Source organism: Dendrobates tinctorius, unplaced genomic scaffold (assembly GCF_039654945.1).
Source record: "Dendrobates tinctorius isolate UK_male_01 unplaced genomic scaffold, ASM3965494v1 ptg000145l, whole genome shotgun sequence".
Taxonomy (NCBI): domain Eukaryota; kingdom Metazoa; phylum Chordata; class Amphibia; order Anura; family Dendrobatidae; genus Dendrobates; species Dendrobates tinctorius.
In genome coordinates, this window is record NW_027361812.1 from 8,359,204 (window position 1) to 8,383,681 (window position 24,478).

The 24,478-nt window shown below is 48.2% G+C and overlaps 1 protein-coding gene across 1 annotated transcript in view; it reads left to right on the forward strand.

Annotated features, from left to right (window-relative positions):
- Nucleotides 1–8,793: 8,793 nt before the first annotated feature.
- The window catches only part of LOC141049586 (keratin, type II cytoskeletal cochleal-like), a 39,920-nt gene continuing 24,235 nt past the window's right edge, over nt 8,794–24,478 (forward strand). Inside the window, exon 1 of the mRNA XM_073546150.1 lies at nt 8,794–8,899. Within this exon, the coding sequence (XP_073402251.1) occupies nt 8,891–8,899 (9 nt within the window). The 5' untranslated portion in view covers nt 8,794–8,890. The remainder of the gene's footprint in view (nt 8,900–24,478) is intronic.

Below are 24,478 nucleotides of genomic sequence, written 5' to 3' on the forward strand. Positions count from 1 at the left end.
ATGGAGCAGGAGACTTTGCCGTCCACACAGCAGGGGAGCAGCTGGCGTTACTGAACCCCACTAACACAGGAGCTAGTGTTTTTCTCTGTGCAGACGACACATCTGAGCAACAACTGGCTGTGTTGAAGCCCAGGGATTATAGTTCAGGTGGTAGAAACATGAACACAACAGGAGACCCGGATACAGATGCCAACCAATTACTTAGTCTGGAAGAGGACTGGCAAATTCTGTGGAGATCCAGGCCTTGTTCATTTTCAGAAAAGTAAGCCGGTCGACGTTATCGGAAGAAAGTCACGTGCGACGGTCTGTTAGTACACCACCTGCGGCACTAAAGACGCGTTCCGATAATACACTGGCAGCAGGGCAAGCCAGCACCTCCAATGCATACTGGCTAAGCTCTGGCCATGTATCCAGCTTAGAGACCCAAAACTTGAAGGGGGAAGAGCCATCTGGGAGTACACTCACAGGGCAAGACATGTAGTCTGTCACCATCTGACGGAAACGTTGCCTCCTGCTGACTGGAGCCGTCTGTGATGGTGTAGACAATTGTGGCGGACACACAAAACTTTGCCACATTTGGGCCATAGTGGTTTTGCCTTGTGCTGAGGCGCTGTCTCTGCTCCCTCTTTGTGCCGAGTTTCCTCCACTGGGTCGACGAACAGAGGTGCTTTGTAAAGCACTAGCACCACTGCTGTCGGGTGGAATGGAAAACATGATGGACTGAACCAGTGTGTCTTGGTACTCCCGCAGTTTACGCTCCCGGTTCAACGTTGGTATGAGGGTTTGCAAGTTGTCCCGGTAGCGAGGATCTAGGAGGGTGTACACCCAATAATCAGCCATGTAGAGAATGTGGGCGATGCGGCGGTCGTTTCTCAGGCACTGCAGCATGAAGTCAACCATGTGCTGCAACCTCCCAACTGCCAAAGAACCGCTGTCCCCTGCTTGAGGCGTGATCTCTGCCTGCTCTGCATCACCCCACCCTCGCGGTACATACTGACTAGAGCTTTGTGTGCCTCCCTCCTGTGGAGAGATGTCTTCCTCCTCCATCGACTCCTCCTCATCCTCCTCACAAAGTGTCCCCTGCCTAGGCCTTTGTGAGGAAGCACGTAGTGCAGACTGTCCAGAAGCAGATGGCATTTGGGACTCCTCATCCTCCATCTCTTCCAAAACCTCATGCCTTAGTGCTTGCAGTGTTTTTTGAAGAATGCAGATAAGGGGGACAGTCATGCTGACTAGTGCATCATCTGCACTCGCCATGTGCGTGGAATCATCGAAGGCACGCAAAACGAGGCAGATGTCCTTCATAGAGGCCCACTCAGTGGTGCTGAAGTGTGACCGGCGCACATTGCGACTTGTTTGCGCCTGATGCAGCTGGTGCTCCATGACTGCTGCCTGCTGCTCACACAACCGCTCCAACATATGTAACGTTGAATTCCACCTGGTGGGTAGGTGCGATGTTCCGGAAGGCGTAATCGGCACTGCAGAGCAGCAAGGCGCGATCTTGCCGTGCTGGAACGCCGCAAGTGAGCGCACTCTATGCGGACGTTGTGCAGCAGTGCATCAAGATCCGGATAGTCCCTCAGAAAGCTCTGCACGACCAAGTTGAGCACATGTGCCAGACATGGGATGTGAGTGAGGTTGCCAAGGCCAAGAGCTGCCACCAGATTTCAGCCATTGTCACACACTACCAAGCCCGGCTGGAGATTCGCTGGCAGAAACCACACGTCGCTCTCCTGCTTGATGGCATTCCAGAGCTCCTGAGCTGTGTGGCTTTGATTCCCCAATGAAATTAACTTCATTACGGCCTGTTGACGTTTGGCCACGGCTGTGCTCATATCGGTCATAACAGGCTCCTGCTGCGCTGTTTCAGAGGAAATGGAGTAGGAGGAGGAGTCAATGTGTACAGACTGGATTCCTGCAATCTGTGGAGTTGGCAGAACACGTAGAGCGCCACTCTCCAGATCTGTACCCGGCTCCACAACATTGACCCAATGGGCAGTGAGGGAAAGGTATCGTCCCTGTCCATGGTTACTGGTCCACGCATCGGTGGTCAGGTGGACCTTGCTACTGATGGCGTTTAGTAGCGCATGTTTTATGTTTGCCTCCACATGTTTCTGCAGGGCAGGGACAGCTCGCCTGCTGAAATAAAAGCGGCTGAGCACAGTGTATTGTGGGACTGCCAATGCTATGAAGTCCCGGAAGGTGTCAGTCTCCACCAGCCTGAATGACAGCATTTCAAGGGCCAGTAGTTTGGCAATGCCAGCATTCAGAGCCTGTGCTCGGGGATGGTTTGCCGAGTATGGCCGCCTTTTCTCCCATGCCTGTGCTACCGATGGCTGCCGAGTGTCCTGGGAGTGTGAGGATGACTGGGAACGTGGTGCTGTGGGTGGAATGTCACAGGGTCTCCGGACAACAGTGCCAGAGGTTCTACCTTGGCGATCCTGTGAGGAAGCCGAACCAGCTGTGTGTTAGCTGGAGGAAGAGGCCCCAACACGAGCTGAAGAGGTGGTAGGTGGTGCTGTACGTTGGTCTACATCTTCAGTGTGTCTGTGTAACTCCAGCTTGTGCTTGGTCCGCACGTTTCCACATATTAGTGGTATTGAGGTTGCTGACATTTTTCCCTCTTTTGACTCTCTGATGACACAGCTTGCATTTGACAAAGCAAATGTCATCTGCAACTGTGTCAAAAAAGGACCACGCACTGCAAGTCTTGGGAGCGCCCTTTTTGCCTTTTGAAAGTGGAATGCTCCTAACGGGTGCCGAAGTGGAGGCTACAGGCAACCAAGTCTGCCCCCTCCCTCTCCCTCCGGTTTTGGCCGTTCGGGGAATCTCTTCCTCAGAGCTGCTCCCACCACCTTCCTGTTCCTCATGCCATGATGGGTCAAGGACCTCATCATCTACACTCCCCTCTTTAAACACCTGCTTCTCCTGGGTTGTCTCGCCAGCACCGTACGCACCAGAAAGTGGTAACTGAGTCTCGTCATCATCTGATGCGTACTGAGGTGTGCTGACCATAGGCTTTGGCCCACCCACCTCTTCAGATTCAGAGGGACAAAGAAGTTGCGCATCACTGCATACTCCCTCTTCTTCACATTCTGGAATGCTGCTTGGCTGGCCCCCTCTTTCCAAACCAACAGATTCCGAGAACAGAAGTAGAGACTGTGATGGCTCCTGTCCATGGGTCTCTGACTGCCTGGGCACTTTGGCAGGTGGTGAAGAGACAGATGGTTGCTCTTCGGTGCTCTGGCCCTGAGAGGATGTGGAAGTAATTGAAGTCGATGCGTTAGCTGCCATCCATCCGATAACGGCTTCAATTTGTTCATCCCGCAGCAGTGGGGTACGGTGAGGTCCTACAAAGCTGCACATAAAGGACTGTTGCCTGCTAAAACTGGGGGATGCTGACTCAATGGTGCCAACAGCAGGCACAGAATCCCCACGTCCTCTTCCTGCAGAATCCCCACGTCCTCTCCCTGCAGAATCCCCACGTCCTCTCCCTGCTGAAACTCCACGGCCACGTGCCTTACTCCCTGCCTTCTTCATCTTGCTAGACTGAGAAAGATAGGCAGAAAAGTACAAAGGGGGGCGCTAGTGTGCTTATTCTTGAACAGCTGGTTACAGGTATAAGAAACACTAATTTTATGAAGTGTGTGTGTCGACTACACTTTAATGGGAGCTAATGTGGCCTACACAACTTTCAAATGTAGTGTTTGTTGAACTTTGTTGCTTTTTTTTGGGGAAAAAAAACTAAAAGGATGCGACCAAAGATGTGAAAGTCAGAGTATCACCAACTTTCTGGAGCTATTACAATGCAGGCAGGTAACCTACAATGCAAAAGATGAGGCTCCAAAAAAAATTGGGTAATACTAATCTGGATGCAGCTGAAGGGCACAAGCCAGAAAAAAGTCTCCTCTATCTACTCCTATATAGTGTTTGCAACCAACCAAGGTAGATGGATATGGATGGATGCACACTAATAGGAGAAGAAAAAATGAGCTGCAATTAAAGAAATATACAGTTGTGGCCAAAAGTATTGACACCCCTGCAATTCTGTCAGATAATACTCAGTTTCTTCCTGAAAATGATTGCAAACACAAATTCTTTGGTATTATTATCTTCATTTAATTTGTCTTAAATGAAAAAACACAAAAGAGAATGAAGCAAAAAGCAAAACATTGATCATTTCACACAAAACTCCAAAAATGGGCCAGACAAATGTATTGGCACCCTCAGCCTAATACTTGGTTGCACAACCTTTAGCCAAAATAACTGCGACCAACCGCTTCCGGTAACCATCAATGAGTTTCTTACAATGCTCTGCTGGAATTTTAGACCATTCTTCTTTGGCAAACTGCTCCAGGTCCCTGATATTTGAAGGGTGCCTTCTCCAAACTGCCATTTTTAGATCTCTCCACAGGAGTTCTATGGGATTCAGGTCAGGACTCATTGCTGGCCACCTTAGAAGTCTCCAGTGCTTTCTTTCAAACCATTTTCTAGTGCTTTTTGAAGTGTGTTTTGGGTCATTGTCCTGCTGGAAGACCCATGACCTCTGAGGGAGACCCAGCTTTCTCACACTGGGCCCTACATTATGCTGCAACATTTGTTGGTAGTCTTCAGACTTCATAATGCCATGCACACGGTCAAGCAGTCCAGTGCCAGAGGCAGCACAGCAACCCCAAAACATCAGGGAACCTCCGCCATGTTTGACTGTAGAGACCGTGTTCTTTTCTTTGAATGCCTCTTTTTTTCTCCTGTAAACTCTATGTTGATGCCTTTGCCCAAAAAGCTCTACTTTTGTCTCATCTGACCAGAGAACATTCTTCCAAAATGTTTTAGGCTTTTTCAGGTAAATTTTGGCAAACTCCAGCCTGGCTTTTTTATGTCTCGGGGTAAGAAGTGGGGTCTTCCTGGGTCTCCTACCATACAGTCCCTTTTCATTCAGACGCCGACGGATAGTACGGGTTGACACTGTTGTACCATCGGACTGCAGGGCAGCTTGAACTTGTTTGGATGTTAGTCGAGGTTCTTTATCCAACATCCGCACAATCTTGCGTTGAAATCTCTTGTCAATTTTTCTTTTCCGTCCACATCTAAGGAGGTTAGCCACAGTGCCATGGGCTTTAAACTTCTTGATGACACTGCGCACGGTAGACACAGGAACATTCAGGTCTTTGGAGATGGACTTGTAGCCTTGAGATTGCTCATGCTTCCTCACAATTTGGTTTCTCAAGTCCTCAGACAGTTCTTTGGTCTTCTTTCTTTTCTCCATACTCAATGTGGTACACACAAGGACACAGGACAGAGGTTGAGTCAACTTTAATCCATGTCAACTGGCTGCAAGTGTGATTTAGTTATTGCCAACACCTTTTAGGTGCCACAGGTAAGTTACAGGTGCTGTTAATTACACAAATTAGAGAAGCATCACATGATTTTTCCAACAGTGCCAATACTTTTGTCCACCCTCATTTTTATGTTTGGTGTGGAATTATATCCAATTTGGCTTTAGGACAATTCTTTTTGTGTTTTTTCATTTAAGACAAATTAAATGAAGATAATAATACCAAAGAATTTGTGCTTGTAATCATTTTCAGGAAGAAACTGAGTATTATCTGACAGAATTGCAGGGGTGTCAATACTTTTGGCCACAACTGTATGTGTGAGGCAGTGACGCACGCTGAGCAGGCTACAACCAGACGTAGCTGCAGGACACACTACTCAGCGTGAGCACTCACACACAGTCAGAGACCTCTCAGAAAGCCGTGAACAGTGCAGCTAAGTGGGCACTAGCACTGACAGGCTGCAGAAAGGCTCTGCTGTGTACTCCTAGAGTGTTTGCAACCAACGTATATGGATATGGAATGGAAGCACACTAGATAGAATTTTTTAAAAATAAGCAGCTCAAAAAGAAAAATATGTATGAGGCAGCAGTGAGGCACGCTGGGCGGCCTACAACCAGACATGGCTGCAGGACCCACTCCACAGCGTGAGCTGCACTCACACAGCCCTTGCAGACAGCTGTGAACACTGCTGCTAGGGAAAAGCAAGCTACAGTGGTGGTTTATGTAGCCTGGGTAAAGCACAATATTGTTTTGAGAATCGCTATTTCTAACTGTCCCTCACAGTCTTCAACAGCAGCCTGTCTCTAACTGAATTCACAGCAGAGTGACCAGAAATGGCGGCGGCAGTGGCTTTTATAGTGCATCATGACATCATTTCAGCAGCCAATCACAGCCATGCCAATAGTTAACATGCCTACATGCCTAACAGGATGTGCCCACACTTCTGAGGAATCCCATTGGCTGAATCAAAGCGAGCGGGCTGATAGCATTATGGGAACTTCCGATTCCGATATCCGATATGAAAAAAGTATCGGAAGTCCGTATTGGAATTCCGATACAGCAAATATCGGCCGATACTTGCGGTATCGGAAAGCTCAACACTAGTTATAAATGTTTTATTTTTCTACTAGCTGAAGAGCCCGGCATTGCCCGGGCATAGTACCTAACTGTGGGTCCCGATGTCTTCCTTAACGTCCCCACTCTCCACCCGCTGTCCCGTTCTATCCCTCCACAGCCGTGCTCTACATCCATGTCCCGGCGTCCCTCCACAGCCCCACTCTTTTCTTCCACAGCCCCGGTCTCTTCGTCCACAGCCCTGCTCTTCCGCTCTCTCCCTCCACAGCCCCGTTCTCTTCCTTCACAGCCCTGCTCTCCCGCTCTCTGCGTCCACAGCCCCGTTCTCTTCCTTCACAGCCCTGCTCTCCCTCTACAGCAGGGGTCTCAAACTCGGCAGAGTAAATGAGCCGCACATAAAAAAAATTTGAGCTGGGGGGCCGCATTCCTTTCAAACTTAATACACCCCGTACACACGCAGCTCCGCACACCTCATACACATGCGGCTCCTCTCAGTACACCTCGTACACACAGGGCTCCTCTCCGTACACCTTGAACACACAGGGCTCTGCTCCATACACCTCATACACACAGGTCTCCGTACACCTCGTACACACACGGCTCCGCTCCATACACCTCGTACACACAGGGCTCCGCTCTTTACACCTCGTACACACAGGGCTCTGCTCCGTACACCTCGATAAAACAGGGCTCCGCTCCATACACCTCGTACACACAGGGCTCCGCTCCTTACACCACATACACACAGGGCTCCGTACACCTCGTACACACATGGCTCTGCTCCATGCACCTCATACACACAGGGCTCCGCTCCGTACACCTCATACACACAGGGCTCCATACACCTCGTACACACAGGTCTCCGCTCCATACACCTCAAACACACAGGACTCTGCTCCATCCACCCTGTAAACCCCTCCTGACCCCACGCATAAACTTACCTTCATCCAGTACCATGACAGCCAGCACACAGACAGCAGTGTCCATCCTGCACACACTGAGGCCCCTGATCATGTGACCCCCTGAGTCCTCCCCCTCCTGTGACCTCATCACAGGTCCTGTGCAGTGTGCACACAGAACAGCCAATGCCATTGCCGCTCCTGAATGCATGCCTTCCCCCTGCCTCAGGGAGTGAGACATGTGGTGCACCGCGGGCCACTGATGCCTGCCTCGGCCTGCGTGTTTGAGACCCCTGCTCTACAGCCCCGCTGTCTTCCTTCCTCCACAGCCCCGCTCTCCATGCACCACACGCGGTGACGCCGGGACCAGGAGAGAGAGGTGTGCAGATTGTTCGTTCGGTCAGAGTGGGTGGAGCTTGTTGGAGTGGGCGGAGCTAGAACAAGCTGCAGCTCGTGTGATTGGGCGGCCTGCAGGGGCGTGGCCTAGCGCTGTAGTAGGCCGCAGTAGAAGCCGGGGACTAAATTTAGGCCGGGAAGCTGCAGGGAAGAGGGGGGATAGTGCAGTTGGCGACGGGGAGTGCCGACTGAGCCAAGACAGGGCTGGGTGGGTGCTAGCACTATTCGGCCCCTGTCCTGAAGACTGTCTTCCTCATAGCTCCTCTCTCAATGCACTGTCCTGCTGTATCTGTCCTCAGCCCTGCTCTCCACCCGCATCTCACTCTGCTGCTTCGTGATTGGTTGGTGTCCCACTCTGCTGCTTCGTGATTGGTTAGTGATACACACACAAACACACATGCAGATTTTCACAGAAGTTTGATTTATTTAAAAATGAGTCGTAGTATGAATGTAAGCAAGCTGCTGTGTGCCTGCTGACTTCCGTGACTGAGAAGCTGATTCGTTCCAGTCCGGTGATTGCTGCAAGCGTGCCGCCTAAGACTGACCTAGTGACTCATACAGAACTGGGTAATTCCTCCCCTGCCTTCACCGCCAAACTGAGTCACGCTCCGGCAGTGTCACAGATTGTGCAGCATCCCGTACAATGAACCGTGAATGCAATACCTTGCTTAGGACAGCAAGGATAAGCCGCCTTCGTCAGGAACCAGATCCTCAACTTCTTCAAGACAACGCCAGAGACTTCGCGAGCCGCTTGCGTGGGTACCACCGTTAGATTCCACACCTCTGCAGCCAGGAAGCCAGCGGACTGATAAGTGTACTCATTTCATGAACAGTTGTTTTTTTCTATATCTCACCTCCAACACCCCCTGCTAAACCCATCACCTCCCTGAGCGGAGTATTCCTCTGTAATAAAAATGTTAACTCTTGCTCTGCCTCTTGTCTGTCACTGCAACCTGCTCACAGCAGCAGTGGGCAAAGCTCAGCTCCACTTGCCGCTATTAGGTTAGATTCACATGATCGTTTCTCTTTCAACCAATAAAATTGGTTCAATTATGGGTTTTTTTGCTGGGTTCATTGATCCCGTTGCTGTGCTGGCAGAGCAGCTGCATAGGTTGTCACTGGAGGTTATCCTTTGTTGTGAGGTTCAGCAGAAATGGCTGTGGCTGCAGGCTCCTATTGTGGTGGATGTTGCAGGTAGGCTGGTCCAAAATTGCCTTCCCGGACAGGTTTGCTGGAGGTAGGGACAAGTTTTATGTGTTTAAAGAGGCATGCAAAATGTAGTTTAAACTGTGTCCTTACTCTTCTGGAGACGAGGAGCAAGGAGTAGGAATTGTTATTTCACTGTTTCAAGGGGAACTTCAGTCCTAGGTGTTTTCTCTTCCATAGGATTCTATGTGTCTGCAGTCTGTGGAAGAGTTTTTCAGGGCCTTAGCCCTTATTTATTATGAACCTGACCATTTTTCTTTGGCTGAATCAAGGCTGCATCGCATTGAGCAAGGAAATCATCCAACAGAGACTTATAGTTCTGAATTACGCAGCCCGGCTCTCAAAAGCCAATTCCTTCAGGACCTCACTGAAAGGTTAAAGGACTCATTCATTAGCAGTGTATGAAACTCCTGTGTCACTGGAGGCTGCCAGGTCCTTGGCTATACAGGTGGATAGACGTCTGAGGGACAAATGGCTAAGACCACCTGCTTCTGAACCCTCTTTCCTGGTCAAGATCCAGATGTTGGAGGAAAGGTCCGTGTGTGAACCTATACTTGTGGAGTTAAAGCAACCCATGAACTTGAGAGGTGCATTCACGTTGCATTTTTCCCCCCATTTGCAAGAAAAAGTGTATTTTTTTGTGGGAACAAGGTACATTTTATTGGGGCACGTCCTACAATCCCAAAGCAAAAAGAGATTCGACTAACCATTGGGAGCCTTGAGCTTGATAATCAAGGGGTGTGTTTATCTTCAACCTTCAATTCTTGCTTTGTCCTGACAGCAGAGGTGGTGCTAGAGAGCAGGTCTGAAAAAAATTCTGTGTTTGTAGACAGTGGAGCTGGAGTCAGTATGGTGGATGCCGAGTTTGCTAGAACTCATGGTTTTGTCTGCTTTAACTTGACTAAACCTATTGCTATTTGCGCCAAGGACTCAACAACACTTGCGAAAAGAACACTGACACTAGAGTTGAGTGAAATGGGTCGAAAAAACTGAAAAGTCGCCAACTTTCGCCAAAGTCGGGTTTCATGAAACGAAACCAGACCTTAGCATGAGGTCGGCCACGAGGTCGGCGACTTTAGCGCCAAAGTCGCGTTTCAAAAGATGCTTGAGCACCCTTTTTGCAGCCAATCAGGAAGAACGGACAATGTGGGCAACGTGATGACATAGGCAGCGGTCACCACCATCTTGGAGAAGGGCATGCAAGTGATTGGCTTGCTTTGTGGGGCGTCACAGGGGGTATAAAAGGGCGGGGATGTCGACCACCATGTTACTCATGCTGATCTCAGAATAGGGAGAGCTGCTGCTGATTCTGTAGGGAGAGTGTTAGGCAGGGAAGAAGATACCAAAAACTGATTCTGCTGCTAGCGATTTTGCCTGTACAACACACCAGTCACTGTGCAGTGCAAGGGGAGGCTATATTTTGGTGCATCAGCTCTGTTGGTTATTAGGCTGCCTTTTAAGGCTACCTGGTAGCTGCATTGCTGTGTGCCCACTGCTGAGCAAACTGCTTTTTTCAAAGCAATCCAGATTTTATTGTTTTGTCCTTGTGAGTTACTGAGCATTCATTTTTCACACACCATACAGCGGTGTATGCTCCTCTCTCAGTACCGTGTAACGGCTGTTATCACGGCCACAGTGAAGCTATCTGTGTGTGACTCTGTAAGGATAAGTCGAGGAGTTGTTCCGTTCTTACAGACCTCCACCTTATAGTTTTGTCTGGTTTTCAAACAGTTTAGTATATTTGCTGTTTGATTACATTCAAAACTATAGAGAGACAGCGTGTGTCAGTCCATATACTAAAACACGGAGCTTGACAATTTTACATACACTGGACAGCGGAGTACGTGCACGCTCCTCTCTCAGTACCGTGTAACGGCTGTTATTACGGCCACAATGAAGCTATCTGTGTGTGACTCTGTAAGGATAAGTCGAGGAGTTGGTCCGTTCTTACAGACCTACACTGTAGGGAGATTCCAGTTTTGCCCAATTCTATATACACCGTGTAGTTTGTCATTCACTAGGCAATTTCTGCTGGTCACATTGCAGTGTTAAATAAACAGGGCCTGACTGAATCCCACATTGTCCTGAAGTGTAGAGACATTCCAATTCTCCACAGTCCTCTATACACCCTTCTAACAGCATAGAGAATCTGCCTGTCATATTGCGGTGTTAAATAAACAGGGCCTGACTGAATCCCACAGTGTCCTGAAGTGTACAGACATTCCAATTCTACACAGTCCTCTATACACCCTTCTAACAGCATAGAGAATCTGCCTGTCATATTGCGGTGTTAAATAAACAGTGCCTGACTGAATCCCACAGTGTCCTGAAGTGTAGAGACATTCCAATTCTACACAGTCCTCTATACACCCTTCTAACAGCATAGAGAATCTGCCTGTCATATTGCGGTGTTAAATAAACAGGGCCTGACTGAATCCCACAGTGTCCTGAAGTGTAGAGACATTCCAATTCACCTCAGTCCTCTATATACCCTTCTAACAGCATAGAGAATCTGCCTCTCATATTGCGGTGTTAAATAAACAGGGCATGACTGAATCCCACAGTGTCCTGAAGTGTAGAGACATTCCAATTCTACACAGTCCTCTATACACCTTTCTAACAGCATAGAGAATCTGCCTGTCATAATGCGGTGTTAAATAAACAGGGCCTGACTGAATCCTACAGTGTCCTTAAGTGTAGAGACATTCCAATTCTAAACAGTCCTCTATACACCTTTCTAACAGCATAGAGAATCTGCCTGTCATATTGCGGTGTTAAATAAACAGGGCCTGACTGAATCCCACAGTGTCTTGAAGTGTAGAGACATTCCAATTCTCCCCAGTACTATATACACCTTGTACCTTGTTTTACAGTACCAGAGAGTTGGTGTAAATTTGGGTAAATTTTTCCAAAAAATGAGGAAGTGTGGTGGAAGAGTCCGTGGAAGTGGGCGGGGGTTGTCAGCTGGTAATGATGGTGTTGGTGGTGGATCTGCTGGTAGTGGCAAAAGCAAAATAGCACCTAATACTGGAGGTGCTGAGGCTGCATCATCGTCTGGCTCCACAAGGCCTCGAAGGCTCCCTTTTCTGGGAGTAGGTAAACCGCTTCTAAAGCCGGAGCTTCAAGAACAAGTTTTGGCTTACATTGCTGACTCAGCCTCCAGCTCTATCGCCTCCTCTTCTGAAGTTTTAAATAATAAAAGCACTGAGTCGTCATTGGAGGCTCATGGTCATGAACCACACCTTTCCTTGTGTCCTTCACCCCTACCAAAATTGAAGGATGCGGTAGGCCACACTACAGATTACTCCATGGAGCTGTTTTCACATACCATGCCTGGGTTATCAAGTCAAATCGTGAATTACCCAGGCCAAGATGAATCTGACATGGAGTGCACTGATGCACAGCCACTGCTAGATTTATCTGCTGGTACATTCACTCAGAGCACAACATTGTCCTCGCAGTGTACTGAACCAGAATCTGACCCTGATGAAACTCAGTTGCCCCCTCCCGCATACTATACCACCATACACGGTGACACTGAGGAAGGTGCACATGACATTGAAGAGGAGGTGATGGATGACCCAGTTGTTGACCAAGATTGGCATCCATTGGGGGTAGAGTGTGCCGCTGCCAATAGCTCAGAAGAGGAGGAGGAGCATCCGCAGCAGGCATCGACATCACGACAGTTGTTATCAGGCAGGCCCGGAGCAGTCCAAAAACGGGTTACAAAAACCCCAAAAATTGCAGGACAACTTGGCCAGACGGTCAAAATAGCACAGCATGCAAGGCCTCAAACTGTTTTCCCTAGTAGGAAGAGTGCAGTGTGGCACTTTTTTTAACAAAATCCTAATGATCAGGCAAAGGTGATCTGTAAGAAGTGTAAGAAGTGCTCAAAGACCTTTAGCCGAGGGAAAATCTGAGAAATTTGAATACCAGTTGCATGCTAAGACATTTAACCACCATGCACTTGCAAGCGTGGATGGACTACCAAAACTCACGTACCACGTGTGCTACTGCTCCCAAAGAAGGTAGTCAGCAACGCAACATTGTTTCCCCCACTGTAAGTCCACCGGTTAGCACACCACCAGCAGCAAATGTTGAGTTGTCGCAAGGGCAAATCATTCAGGGAATCACACTGTTATTGCAACGAAAGACTGAATCTAGGCCATCAGAAAGAACACCAACTCCATCACCATCATCAACCCTCTCTCAGTCCGCCATGTCCACCCCTCCTTCACCATATCCAGCTCTCAAGTCCAGCTCACCCTACCAGAGACTATGAGTAGGACAAAAAAGTACTCATCCTCTCATCCGCGTACACTGGCTTTGAACACCCACATTACCAAACTAATCTCGCTAGAGATGATGCCCTATCGGTTGGTTGAAAGCGCAGCTTTCCGCGAACTAATAGCCTATGCAGTTCCACGCTATGAACTACTCAGTCGCCACTTCTTTTCTCGCAAAGCCATCCCAGCCCTCCACCTTCATGTGAAAGACCGCATTGTCCATGCACTCAAGCAGTCAGTGAATGGAAAGGTGCACCTCACAACTGATGCAAGGTCCAGTAGGCATGGCCAGGGCCGTTACGTGTCCATCACTGCGCACTGGGTTAATGTGGTGGAAGCAGGGTCCACAGGGGACAGCGGTGGTGGGACAGTGCTGCGTAGCCCATGGTATAGGAAACAGTTGGCTATAGGCGTTCGACCCTCCTCCTCCTCCTCCAGAAGCGAAAGGTCGTCCACAGAGCGCAGTCGTACGAGCACTCCATCTGCAGCTGCCACTGTTGCACACGAGGTGTCCCCCCTATTGAGCAGCTAGTGGAAAGCGTCAGCAGGCTGTGTTGCAGATGATGTGTTTGGGCGACAGACACACCGCAGAGGTACTGGCCGACTACTTTCAGCGACAAACTGAGTCATGGCTGGGCAGTCTACATCTTGAGGCAGGCAAGGTAGTTAGTGATAACGGCCGGAATTTTGTGGCAGCCATAGCCCTTTCAAAACGCAGCCACATTCCTTGCTTGGCTCACACCTTGAACCTGGTGGTGCAGTGCTTCCTCACTAATTATCCAGATTTAACAGGCCTGTTCCTTAAGGTTTGAAGACTGTGTGCTCGCACATCCGCCGGTCGCCGGTACACTCCAGTCGTATGCAGAAGCTGCAGCGATTGCTCCACCTTCCCAAGCACCGCCTAATTATCGACGTTGCAACAAGGTGGAACTCCACCCTGCACATGGTTGAGCGGCTGTGCGAACAAAGGCAGGCCATAATGCATTTGTGGGAGGATACACGGGCAGGCACTATGAGGGCAGACATGGAGTTGACAGGTGTGCAGTGGTCGAAGCTGAAAGACCTCTGTAAAGTCCTTCAGTGTTTTGAGGAATGCACACGGCTGGTAAGCACAGACGACGCCATCCTAAGCATGAGCATTCCACTTATGCGTCTGCTCATGCAAACTGTGACGCACATTAAGGAGCAGGCGTCTGCAGCCGAGGTTGATGAGGAGGAAGAGGAGGAGGGAAGCTTTGATGACAGTCAGCCATTGTCTGGTCAGGGAACTGTCGTGGACGAGGTGGAGGAAGAAGAGGAAGAGGAGGAGGATGATGATGGGGATGATTATTTAGGGGAGGAGGATGCTTCTCGTGGGGCAAGAGAAAATGTTGGCTTTGCAAGGTCTGGTACAGGGTTTGTGCGTGACTGGAGGGATGTGGATTTGCCAGAAAGTGCTCCTCCACCCAGGACTCGCAGGGCATCATTGACTGACATGTCAGATTATGCCTTGCAGATCCTAAAAAGGGACCCCCGCATTGCCAAAATGATGAACGATGATGACTACTGGTTGGCCAGCATCCTGGATCCACGCTATAAAGGCAAATTCCAAAACATCATGCCACAGGAGAACCTTGACCTAATATTGGCTAACAAACAAGCTACTCTGGTAAACCGGTTGGTTGAGGCATTCCCAGCACACAGCAGCGGTGATGGATCTCACATGAGCCGTTGGGGCCGGGGGCAACTTGGAAGCGGTGTTGGTGGTGGACACATCAGAAGTGGCGTTGGAGACAGGGGTTTCATGACCATGTTGTGGACTGATTTTTCAAGTCCCGCTCACACGACTGGTAATACTGCATCGATTGAAAGTGACAGGAGACAGCACTTGTCAAGTATGGTTACAAACTACTTTTCCTCCCATATCAATGTTCTCCCTCACAGGTCATTCCCATTTGACTATTGGGCAGCAAAACTGGACAACTGGCCTGAATTGACACAATATGCCTTACAAGAGCTCGCATGCCCAGCTGCAAGCGTGCTATCGGAAAGAGTCTTCAGTGCTCCTGGCTCAATCCTGACAGAAAAAAGGACCCGTCTGTCGACCCAAAATGTGGATGATCTAACCTTCATTAAAATGAACCATGCATGGGTTTCCAAGGATTTTGTCCCACCTTACCCTGATGACACATAGGTTGCCAGAAAAATTGTTTTCTTTGGTCCGCCTGTTCCTGGGACTTTCCCGCCTTTAGCAGCAGGTGAATGTCCCACATCAACATATGGCATTTTTTAAACCTCCCTAACTGGGCAGCCTCCTCCCCCCAATGGCCGGGGTCACCACCGAGCGCACGCAACCGTGCGAGTGCCATTGCCCTGGACAGGTGGGTGGGCCAACTCATGGGCGCGGGCACTGGCACAGGGTCCCTCATAGTGCAATCATAGTGCAATCAAGTGTCTCTGACAGTGGTGGTGCAAACCCACCGTCAGACACACCGCCGTACTATGAGGGGCCCAGTGCCAGTGCCGACGCACACGAGTGGGCCCCCCTTGCTTGGGCAGGGCCCCAGCATTTGCAATGTTTACCTCTCCCTGCTCCTCCGCTGTGTAGTCTGGGCTGTCAATTCCATCACTGGGACTGGCACTTCAAATTTGGTGAACTGATAGAAGATGATGGTTAAGACGTAGCTATGCCCTGTCCCGCTGGCCGGGATCCAGCTTCAGATGATCAGTGGCTTCCATTTCATCTGGACGTCGACTCACAATGAGATGCAGTGGTGGTTTCTCATCAGCTTTAACAGTTTTCCTACCCACAGACGTGTGACATTCTAGTGCACATTTTAAAATGTGCCCTCCCTCTCATGCCAATCCAATTGAATCGCCTACTGCCTGTGGCTTCTGTGTTTTGCACTCCAAAGTTACGTGACAGATCATGATAGGCAGTGAGCACCATGTTTACATCTCTCCCTGTGATCAAAATTGGATGGATATGAGTAACGGCGATGGGATCAACGGTACTGCGATACAGCAACACTTTCTTCACAAAGAAAGGTTTTTGCTGTGTCCACACACTAATTAATTGAGGGTCAGCATCGCCTCTGAGAATTGTGATGGAAGTTGTTCCCGTGAATAGCAATTTGTAGATTTCTGCAGTCACTAGACTTTAGGTAAATAATTGTATGCATCTAATTTCCTATTGCAGAGAGTCTGGGCTGTCTTACTGAGACAGAAATATAAATGAAGATTTAAAAATACCACCAAAAGTGTACCATGGTGTACGCTTGAAATACATTTCCTTTTTTCTAGTTTTTAGATTGTTGTGTAATCCATGCAGAGAACACGGAGATTTTAAATGTTTAAACTATGCCCTATATACCTGCTATCCAGTGATAATGTACCCTATCTCAACTTTGTACAATCTGGTCTAATCCATACTGGGCCTGAGACCGTCTGAGCCTGCCTCCTGATCGATACACATAGGTTTTTAATGTGTAAACTATGCAACATATATACGTGTTATCCGGTGAAACTGTACCCTTTATTAACTTTCTCGAATCTTGTAGAATCCATACTGGGCCTGAGAACGGCTGCAGTGCTGTTAAGCAAGCTACAGCACTTGTGGTTTGGGCACGTAATGTTTTGCATTTTTTCTGGAATGGCGGTTAGGCCGAAATCAGGAATTGCTGTTGACCTGCACTTACTGGGAAATCATCGTTCACGGCGAATTATTGGAATCCCAGATCCCCATCACTAACGGTGTTCAGCGCGCTATCTGCACCTGTAAGCGACAAAACATGGTCCTTTCAGTGTAGCGCGCATGTAGCCCCGGACATGGAAGGCCATGATAGCCCTGTTATTGCTCGATCGCGCGTGCCAGATCCTCGCGTATCCCTCTAGTAAGCTTTACGCGTACCGCATGGGTATGCCGGAGTCTCGTTCGTTAACGGAATAAAGCTGACAAATCGATAGCACAACTACAAACAGACATACCACACCACACACTCACAATCGACAAAGCTTTCAATGTGTGCATTTTTTTTGAGGTGGCATGGTTGTGGTTTCCCGGGTGGAGTCCAATTAAGCCGCAGGCTCCACTCCTGGTGGTGCCCTTTTGGACATTCCTTTAAGGTTCAGCTTTGCAATCATACTGCCCCCGGAAAACAAACACTTTGGCTTCATGGACGCTGTTTGGAGGTTCATGGGAATAACACCGCCCGATCACCAGTTGCATAATTTATTGGTGGGAAGTAGGATGGTATATGATCGTGTTCGTTTTCAGATTTGGGTTTTTACATTTTTACTCCAGACTTTCTTGACTTCATAAGGGCATGACAAGCCTAGATCTGTGTCTCCTCCACCTCCACCTTTTACTCCTCCACCTCTTTTGTAAATGTAGTTGCCCTTTTCCATATGTTATTTTTGGCTTCTGAGCATTTTGTCGGCTTTGGGACACCTTTTAAGATGTTTTGTAATTGTTTTGTATGTGTTAGTATGTGTTTGCCTGCCATTGTTTTCAGTGTGGTTTGACGAACATTCGACAAACTTGCCTCCTGTGCGACGAACCAAAACACTAACGGGGTGGCTCAACACAACTCATGATATATAGACGTACATTGTTAATGTTTAAACTATGCTATATATACCTGCTATCTGATGATACTGTACATTTTGTCTACTTTTTATATTCTTGTTTAATCCATACTGAGCCTGGGAGTGTCTCTGTGTGACTAATGGAATATATATGGAGATTGACAATTATCCTTTGACTGAATAGAGCTGTACGCTTCTGATACAGTACCATATATGTTATGTTATTTTGTGTCTATTTTGTGCTAAATTTGGAAGTTTGGTGGAAGAGACCACAGACGTGGGCGTGAGGGGGCCAGCTGGTGCTGATGGTGGTGGTGCATCTGCTGGTAGTGGCAAAAGCACAATAGCAGCTAAGGCAGGAGGTGTTGAGCCTGCGTCATGGTCTGTCTATGGAACGCCTGGAAGGCAACCTTTTCTGGGAGTAGGTTAACCGTTTTTAAAGCCGGAGCATGAGGGACTGGTTTGGGCTTACATTGCCGAAACAGACTCCAGCAAATATGCCCTCCTCTTATGAAGTTTCAAAAAATGCAAGCACTGAGTCATCAAGTGCTGGCTCCTGGTCAGGAAGAACCCCTTTCCTTGTCTCCTGCACCCCCACCCAAAGTGAATGATGCAGCAGGCCACACTTCACATTAGTCCATGTAGCTCTTTCTATCATACCATGCCTGGGTTATCAAGTCAAATCGTGAATTCCCCAGTCCAAGATGAATCTGACATGGAGTGTGGGTGGCCAGGCAGGGCACAGTGGTGGTGACCCGTTCCGTGGCCCTGGGCGTCCATGCAAAGGGGTGAATTACGTTTATAGGTGAATTATACGTGACGCCACCTGTGGTTTCTGAGTAGATTGACCAGCGCTGCAGTGGCGCTTCTCTGGGACAGAAGTTGTGGTGCAGCTAAGATGTAGAAGCCCTGCACAGGTATGGCCATTGTCGCAGGGCACATGAAAGAGTTGGTAGATGGTATGCAGTGCAGGATGTAGCAGAGCTGTGCGCCAGGCGCAGGAGAAAGATGACAGACACAGTCGTGCAGTTCCTTTACCTGTACTTGGTAAGTGCCATCCAGAACCCAGAGTACAGATGGAGAAGGCGTTGGTCAGCCTGGAAGCCAATTTGGAATTCTCTCTCTGCAGATAGGTAGTGTGGCCTCCATTCTTGCGCTTATCGGTTGACACTCTCTTGGAACTTTCTCGTATGGCAGGCAGCCGTAGCCTTTTCCTTCTGGCTCCCACACGTCGCTGCTGGGGCCTCCGAGCCTTAGTTGGGTACAGAGCATTTACATCTGCTACTTCCTCCGGTTTCTGCAGCAGGAGCATGAGTGTCCTCCTCAGCCACCCACACAGATGGACATACATTATTCCTACTCTTCACCCGCCTCTGCTCTCTTTCTAACTTCACCACCTCCCCTCTCCCTCTATCTGACCACCATCTACTCACTTTCTTATCCCTGTCCTCCTCTCCTGGCACCATGTCCAGCAACACGCACCCCCGCAGAAACCTTGCACACCTAAACACCCACACGCTCTCTGACTCTATTCTACCACTGGCATCCATATCCCCACTGCTTTCTACAATGCTACTCTCGCATCAGCTATTGACACGGTCGCCCATCTCGTTCATGGCAGAATGCAACGTACCAATAGACTACCCTGGCACAATAACACCACTAAAAAGCTCCGGCAAGTGTCCATGGCTGCAGAGTGGTGTTGGAACAAAACAAATTCGCAAGACGACTTCACTGCATTCAAACAGGCAACACTCGCTTTCAAATCTGCCCTCACCTCTGCTAAACAGGCCTACTTCACAACCCTCATATCTTCCCTATCCTACAATCCCAAACAATTATTCAAAACTTTCAACTCCCTCCTCCGCCCACCGCTGCCCCCTCTAACCTCCCTCATCTCTGCTGAGGACTTTGCCACACACTTCAAAAATAAGATCAACCAAACAAGGCAAGTCTTTATTGTTCAACCACCACAACCCCTTGGTATACCATACCAATGTCCAAATCCCATAACCTCCCTCTCCAACATCACTGAAGGGGAGCTTAATCGCCTCTTCTCCAAATCGCACCTCACAACCTGTCCACTTGACTCCATCCCATCCCACCTCCTCCCCAACCTCCAACCATACTTATCCCATCCCTAACCCACCTCCTCAACCTATCGCTAACGTCCGGTACCTTCCCTTCTGCTTTTAAACATGCCATAATCACACCTATCCTTAAAAAGCCAACCCTCGACCCAACCGCTTTGTCCAGCTATCTCCCAATATCACTGCTCCCATTCCCTTCCAAACTCCTGGAGCTGCACGTCCACGCTGAACTTTCCTCCCTCCTCTCATCTAACTTGCTCTTTGACAATCTACAATCTGGTTTACACCCCCATCACTCCACTGAGACAGCCCTGACCAAAATTACTAACGACCTACTTACAGCCAAAGCAAACGGACTCCTGCTTCTAGAACTGTCCTCTGCATTCAACACAATTGACCACTGCCTCCTACTACAGATCCTCTCCTCCTTTGGCATCAAAGACCTCGCCCTATCCTGGATCTCCTCATACCTCTCAAACCACACATTCAGAGTCTCCTACTCCCACACTACCTCCTCATCCCACCCTCTCTCTGTTGGAGTCCCCCAAGGTTCTGTTCTAAGACCCCTACTCTTCTCAATTTATACCCTTGGCCTGGGTAAACTCATAAAGTCCCATGGATTCCAGTACCACCTTTATGCTGACGACACTCAGATCTATTTATGTATTGCCAACTGTTCAGCAATAAGGTTCGGATACGGCTTTAAAGAAGGCTACTACTTGGATATAGCACAATTTTATCCTACAATGATTATAAAACACCAAATTAATGGAATGTATGACAATGATATCGAAATAGAAAATAGTATGATATTGCGTATACTTATATATTCAAATTACAAAGGTTTTGGTACACATACTCACATCAGAAAGAAGAAAAGAAAAGAATCTTCACTAGGGGCATTTACGTCTGTCCGGAAAATACTTCAACTGGAAGAGCAGTCAGTGAAGACAGAGAATGCTGTCCTAGGATCTACACTGTGGCTCTCACACAGGTCCACAAGCTCCTGCCTTCAGTGACTGCTTCTCCAGCTTTTATATGCTTTAAACAAAAGGTTTACACAATATAATATTGTGTAAACATGAAAATACACAAGTTAGTTGTCTGATGCTCCAATCACATGACAGTGGCCAGCTATCATGAATAAATAACATCAAACAAGGCTTGCCTCTTCGGACTATTTGCTCTTGCCCTAACATTTACATATGATAAGAGTAAATCATACACCAGAACAAAGTTTCCAACAACATGCTATGAGCACAAAATATATATATATTTCAGACTACGGTTAAAGAGATCTTTAAGATTGAATATACTATAATGGTTTCAGATCGCCAACTATATTTCTGGTTTTACCCCAGCTATATTTCTATAGCTTTATGTAAAAGAATCTGCAATTGTCTATATTAGAGTTGAGCGAAACGGGTCGAAAAATTTCAAAAGTCGCCGACTTTTGGTAAAGTCAGGTTTCATGAAACGAATCCCGACCCTAGGGTGAGGTCGGCCACGAGCTCGGCGACTTTAGCGCCAAAGTCGCGTTTCAAAAGTTTGTTTTCTGCCCTTTTTCAGCCAATCAGGATCCACGGACACTGTGGGCAACGTGATGACATAGGCAGGGGTCACCACCATCTTTGAGAAGGGCATGCAAGTGATTGGCTTGCTTTGGGGGGCGTCACAGGGGGTATAAAAGGGCGTGCACGCCGACCGCCATGTTACTCATGCTGATCTCAGAATAGGGAGAGCTGCTGCTGCTGCTGATTATGTAGGGAGAGCGTTAGGCAGGGAAGAAGACACCAAAAACTGCTTCTGCTGCTAGCGATTTTGCCTGTACAACACACCAGTCACTGTGTGTGCAGTGCAAGTGGAGGCTATATTTTGCTGGATCAGTTGTGTTGGTTGTTAGGCTGCCTCATAAGGTTTCATGATAGCTGCATTGCTGTTTTCCCACTGCTCTGCAAACTGCTTTTTTAAAAGCAATCCAAATTTTTTTTTTGTCCTGGTGAGGTACTGAGCGTGCATTTTTTCACACCATACAACGGTGTACGCTCCTCACACAGTACTGTGTAACGGCTGTTATCACGGCCACAGTGAAGCTATCTGTGTGTGACTTGGTAAGAATAAGTCGAGGACATGTTCCGGTCTTACAGACCTCCACCTTCTAGTTTTGTCTGCTTTTCAAACAGTTAAGTATATTTGCTGTTTGATCACATTCAAAACTATAGAGAGACAGCGTGTGTCAGTCCGTATACTTAAAAAACACAGAGCTTGACAATTTTACGGACACCGGACAGCGGTGTATGTGCACGCTCCTCTCTCAGTACTGTGTAACGGCTGTTATCATGGCCACAGCAAAGCTATCTGTGTGTCACTCTGTAAGAATAAGTCGAGGACATGTTCCGTTCTTACAGACCTCCACCTTCTAGTTTTGTCTGCTTTTCAAACAGTTAAGTATATTTGCTGTTTGATCACATTCAAAACTATAGAGAGACAGTGTGTGTCAATCCGTATACTTAAAAAACACGGAGCTTGACAATTTTACGGACACCGGACAGCGGTGTACGTGCACGCTCCTCTCTCAGTACCGTGTAACGGCTGTTATCATGGCCACAGTGAAGCTGTGTGTCACTCTGTAAGGATAAGTTGAGGACATGTTCCGTTCTTACAGACCTACACTCTAGGGAGATTCCTATTCTGCCCAATTCTATATACACCTTGTAGTTTGTCATACACTAGCCAATTTCTGCCTGTGACATAGCGGTGTGATATTCACTGGGCCTCACACAATCCAACAGTGTCCACAAGTGTGTTCAGAAATTCTACATCTCCCCTGTCCTGTAGTGACATTTTTCACACCTGCGACATTGAGCCTGTGACATAGCAGTGTGATATTCACTGGGCCTCACACAATCCAATAGTGTCCACAAGTGTGTTCAGAAATTCTACATCTCCCCTGTCCTATAGTGACATTTTTGACACCTGTGACATTGAGCCTGTGACATAGCGGTGTGATATTAACTGGGCTTCACACAACAGTGTCCACAAGTGTGTTCAGAAATTCTACATCTCCCCTGTCCTATAGTGACATTTTTCACACCTGCGACATTGAGCCTGTGACATAGTGGTGTGATATTAACTGGGCCTCACACAATCCAACAGTGTCCACAAGTGTGTTCAGAAATTCTACATCTCCCCTGTCCTATAGTGACATTTTTCAAACCTGCGACATTGAGCCTGTGACATAGCGGTGTGATATAGACTGGGCCTCACACAACAGTGTCCACAAGTGTGTTCAGAAATTCTACATCTCCCCTGTCCTATAGTGACATTTTTCACACCTGCGACATTGAGCCTGTGACATAGCGGTGTGATATTAACTGGGCCTCACACAACAGTGTCCACAAGTGTGTTCAGAAATTCTACATCTCCCCTGTCCTATAGTGACATTTTTCACACCTTCGACATTGAGCCTGTGACATAGCGGTGTGATATTAACTGGGCCTCCCACAACAGTGTCCACAAGTGTGTTCAGAAATTCTACATCTCCCCTGTCCTATAGTGACATTTTTCACACCTGCGACATTGAGCCTGTGACGTAGCGATGTGATATTAACTGGGCCTCACACAATCCAACAGTGTCCACAAGTGTGTTCAGAAATTCAACATCTCCCCTGTCCTATATTCACCTTGTACCTTGTTTTACATTACTATATAGCTTGTGGGATTTTGTGTACATTTTTACCAAAAATGAGGAAGGCTGGTGGAAGAGGCCGTGGAATTGGGCGGGGGTTGCCAGCTGGTAATGATGGTGTTGGTGGTGGATCTGATGGTAGTGGCAAAAGCAAAATAGGACCGAATGCAGGAGGTGTTGAGCCTGCGTCATTGTCTGGCTCGAAGGCTTAGTTTTCTAGGAGTTGGCAAACCGCTTATAAAGCCAGAGCATCAGGAAAAAGTTTTGGCTTACATTGCTGACTCAGCCTCCAGCTCTATCGCCTCCTCTTCTGAAGTTGTAGAAAATAAAAGCACTGAGTCGTCATTGGAGGATCATGTTCATGAACCACACCTTTCCTTGTGTCCTTCACCCCAACCAAGATTGAAGGATGACGCAGGCCATACAACTGATTACTCCATGGAGCTGTTTTCACATACCATGCCTGGGTTATTTAGTGAAATGGTGAATTACCCAGGCCAAGATGAATCTGACATGGAGTGCACTGATGCACTGCCACTGATAGATGATTCTGCTGGTATATTCACTCAGAGCACTACATTGTCCTCGCAGTGTAATGAGCCAGATTCTGACCCTGATGAGACTCAGGTGCCCCTTCCCGCATACTATACCACCATACACGGTGACACAGAGGAAGGTGCACATGACAATGAAGAGGAGGTGATGGATGACCCAGTTGTTGACCCAGATTGGCATCCATTGGGGGAAGAGGGTGCTGCTTCCAATAGCTCTGATGAGGAGGAGGAGCATCCACAGCAGACATCGACATCGCAACAGCTGTTATCTGGCAGGCCCGGAGCACTCCAAAGACAGGTTCCAAAAATCAAAAGAGTTGCTGGACAGCTTGTCCAGACGGTCAAAATAGCACAGCGTGCTAGGCCGCAAAATGTCTTCCAAA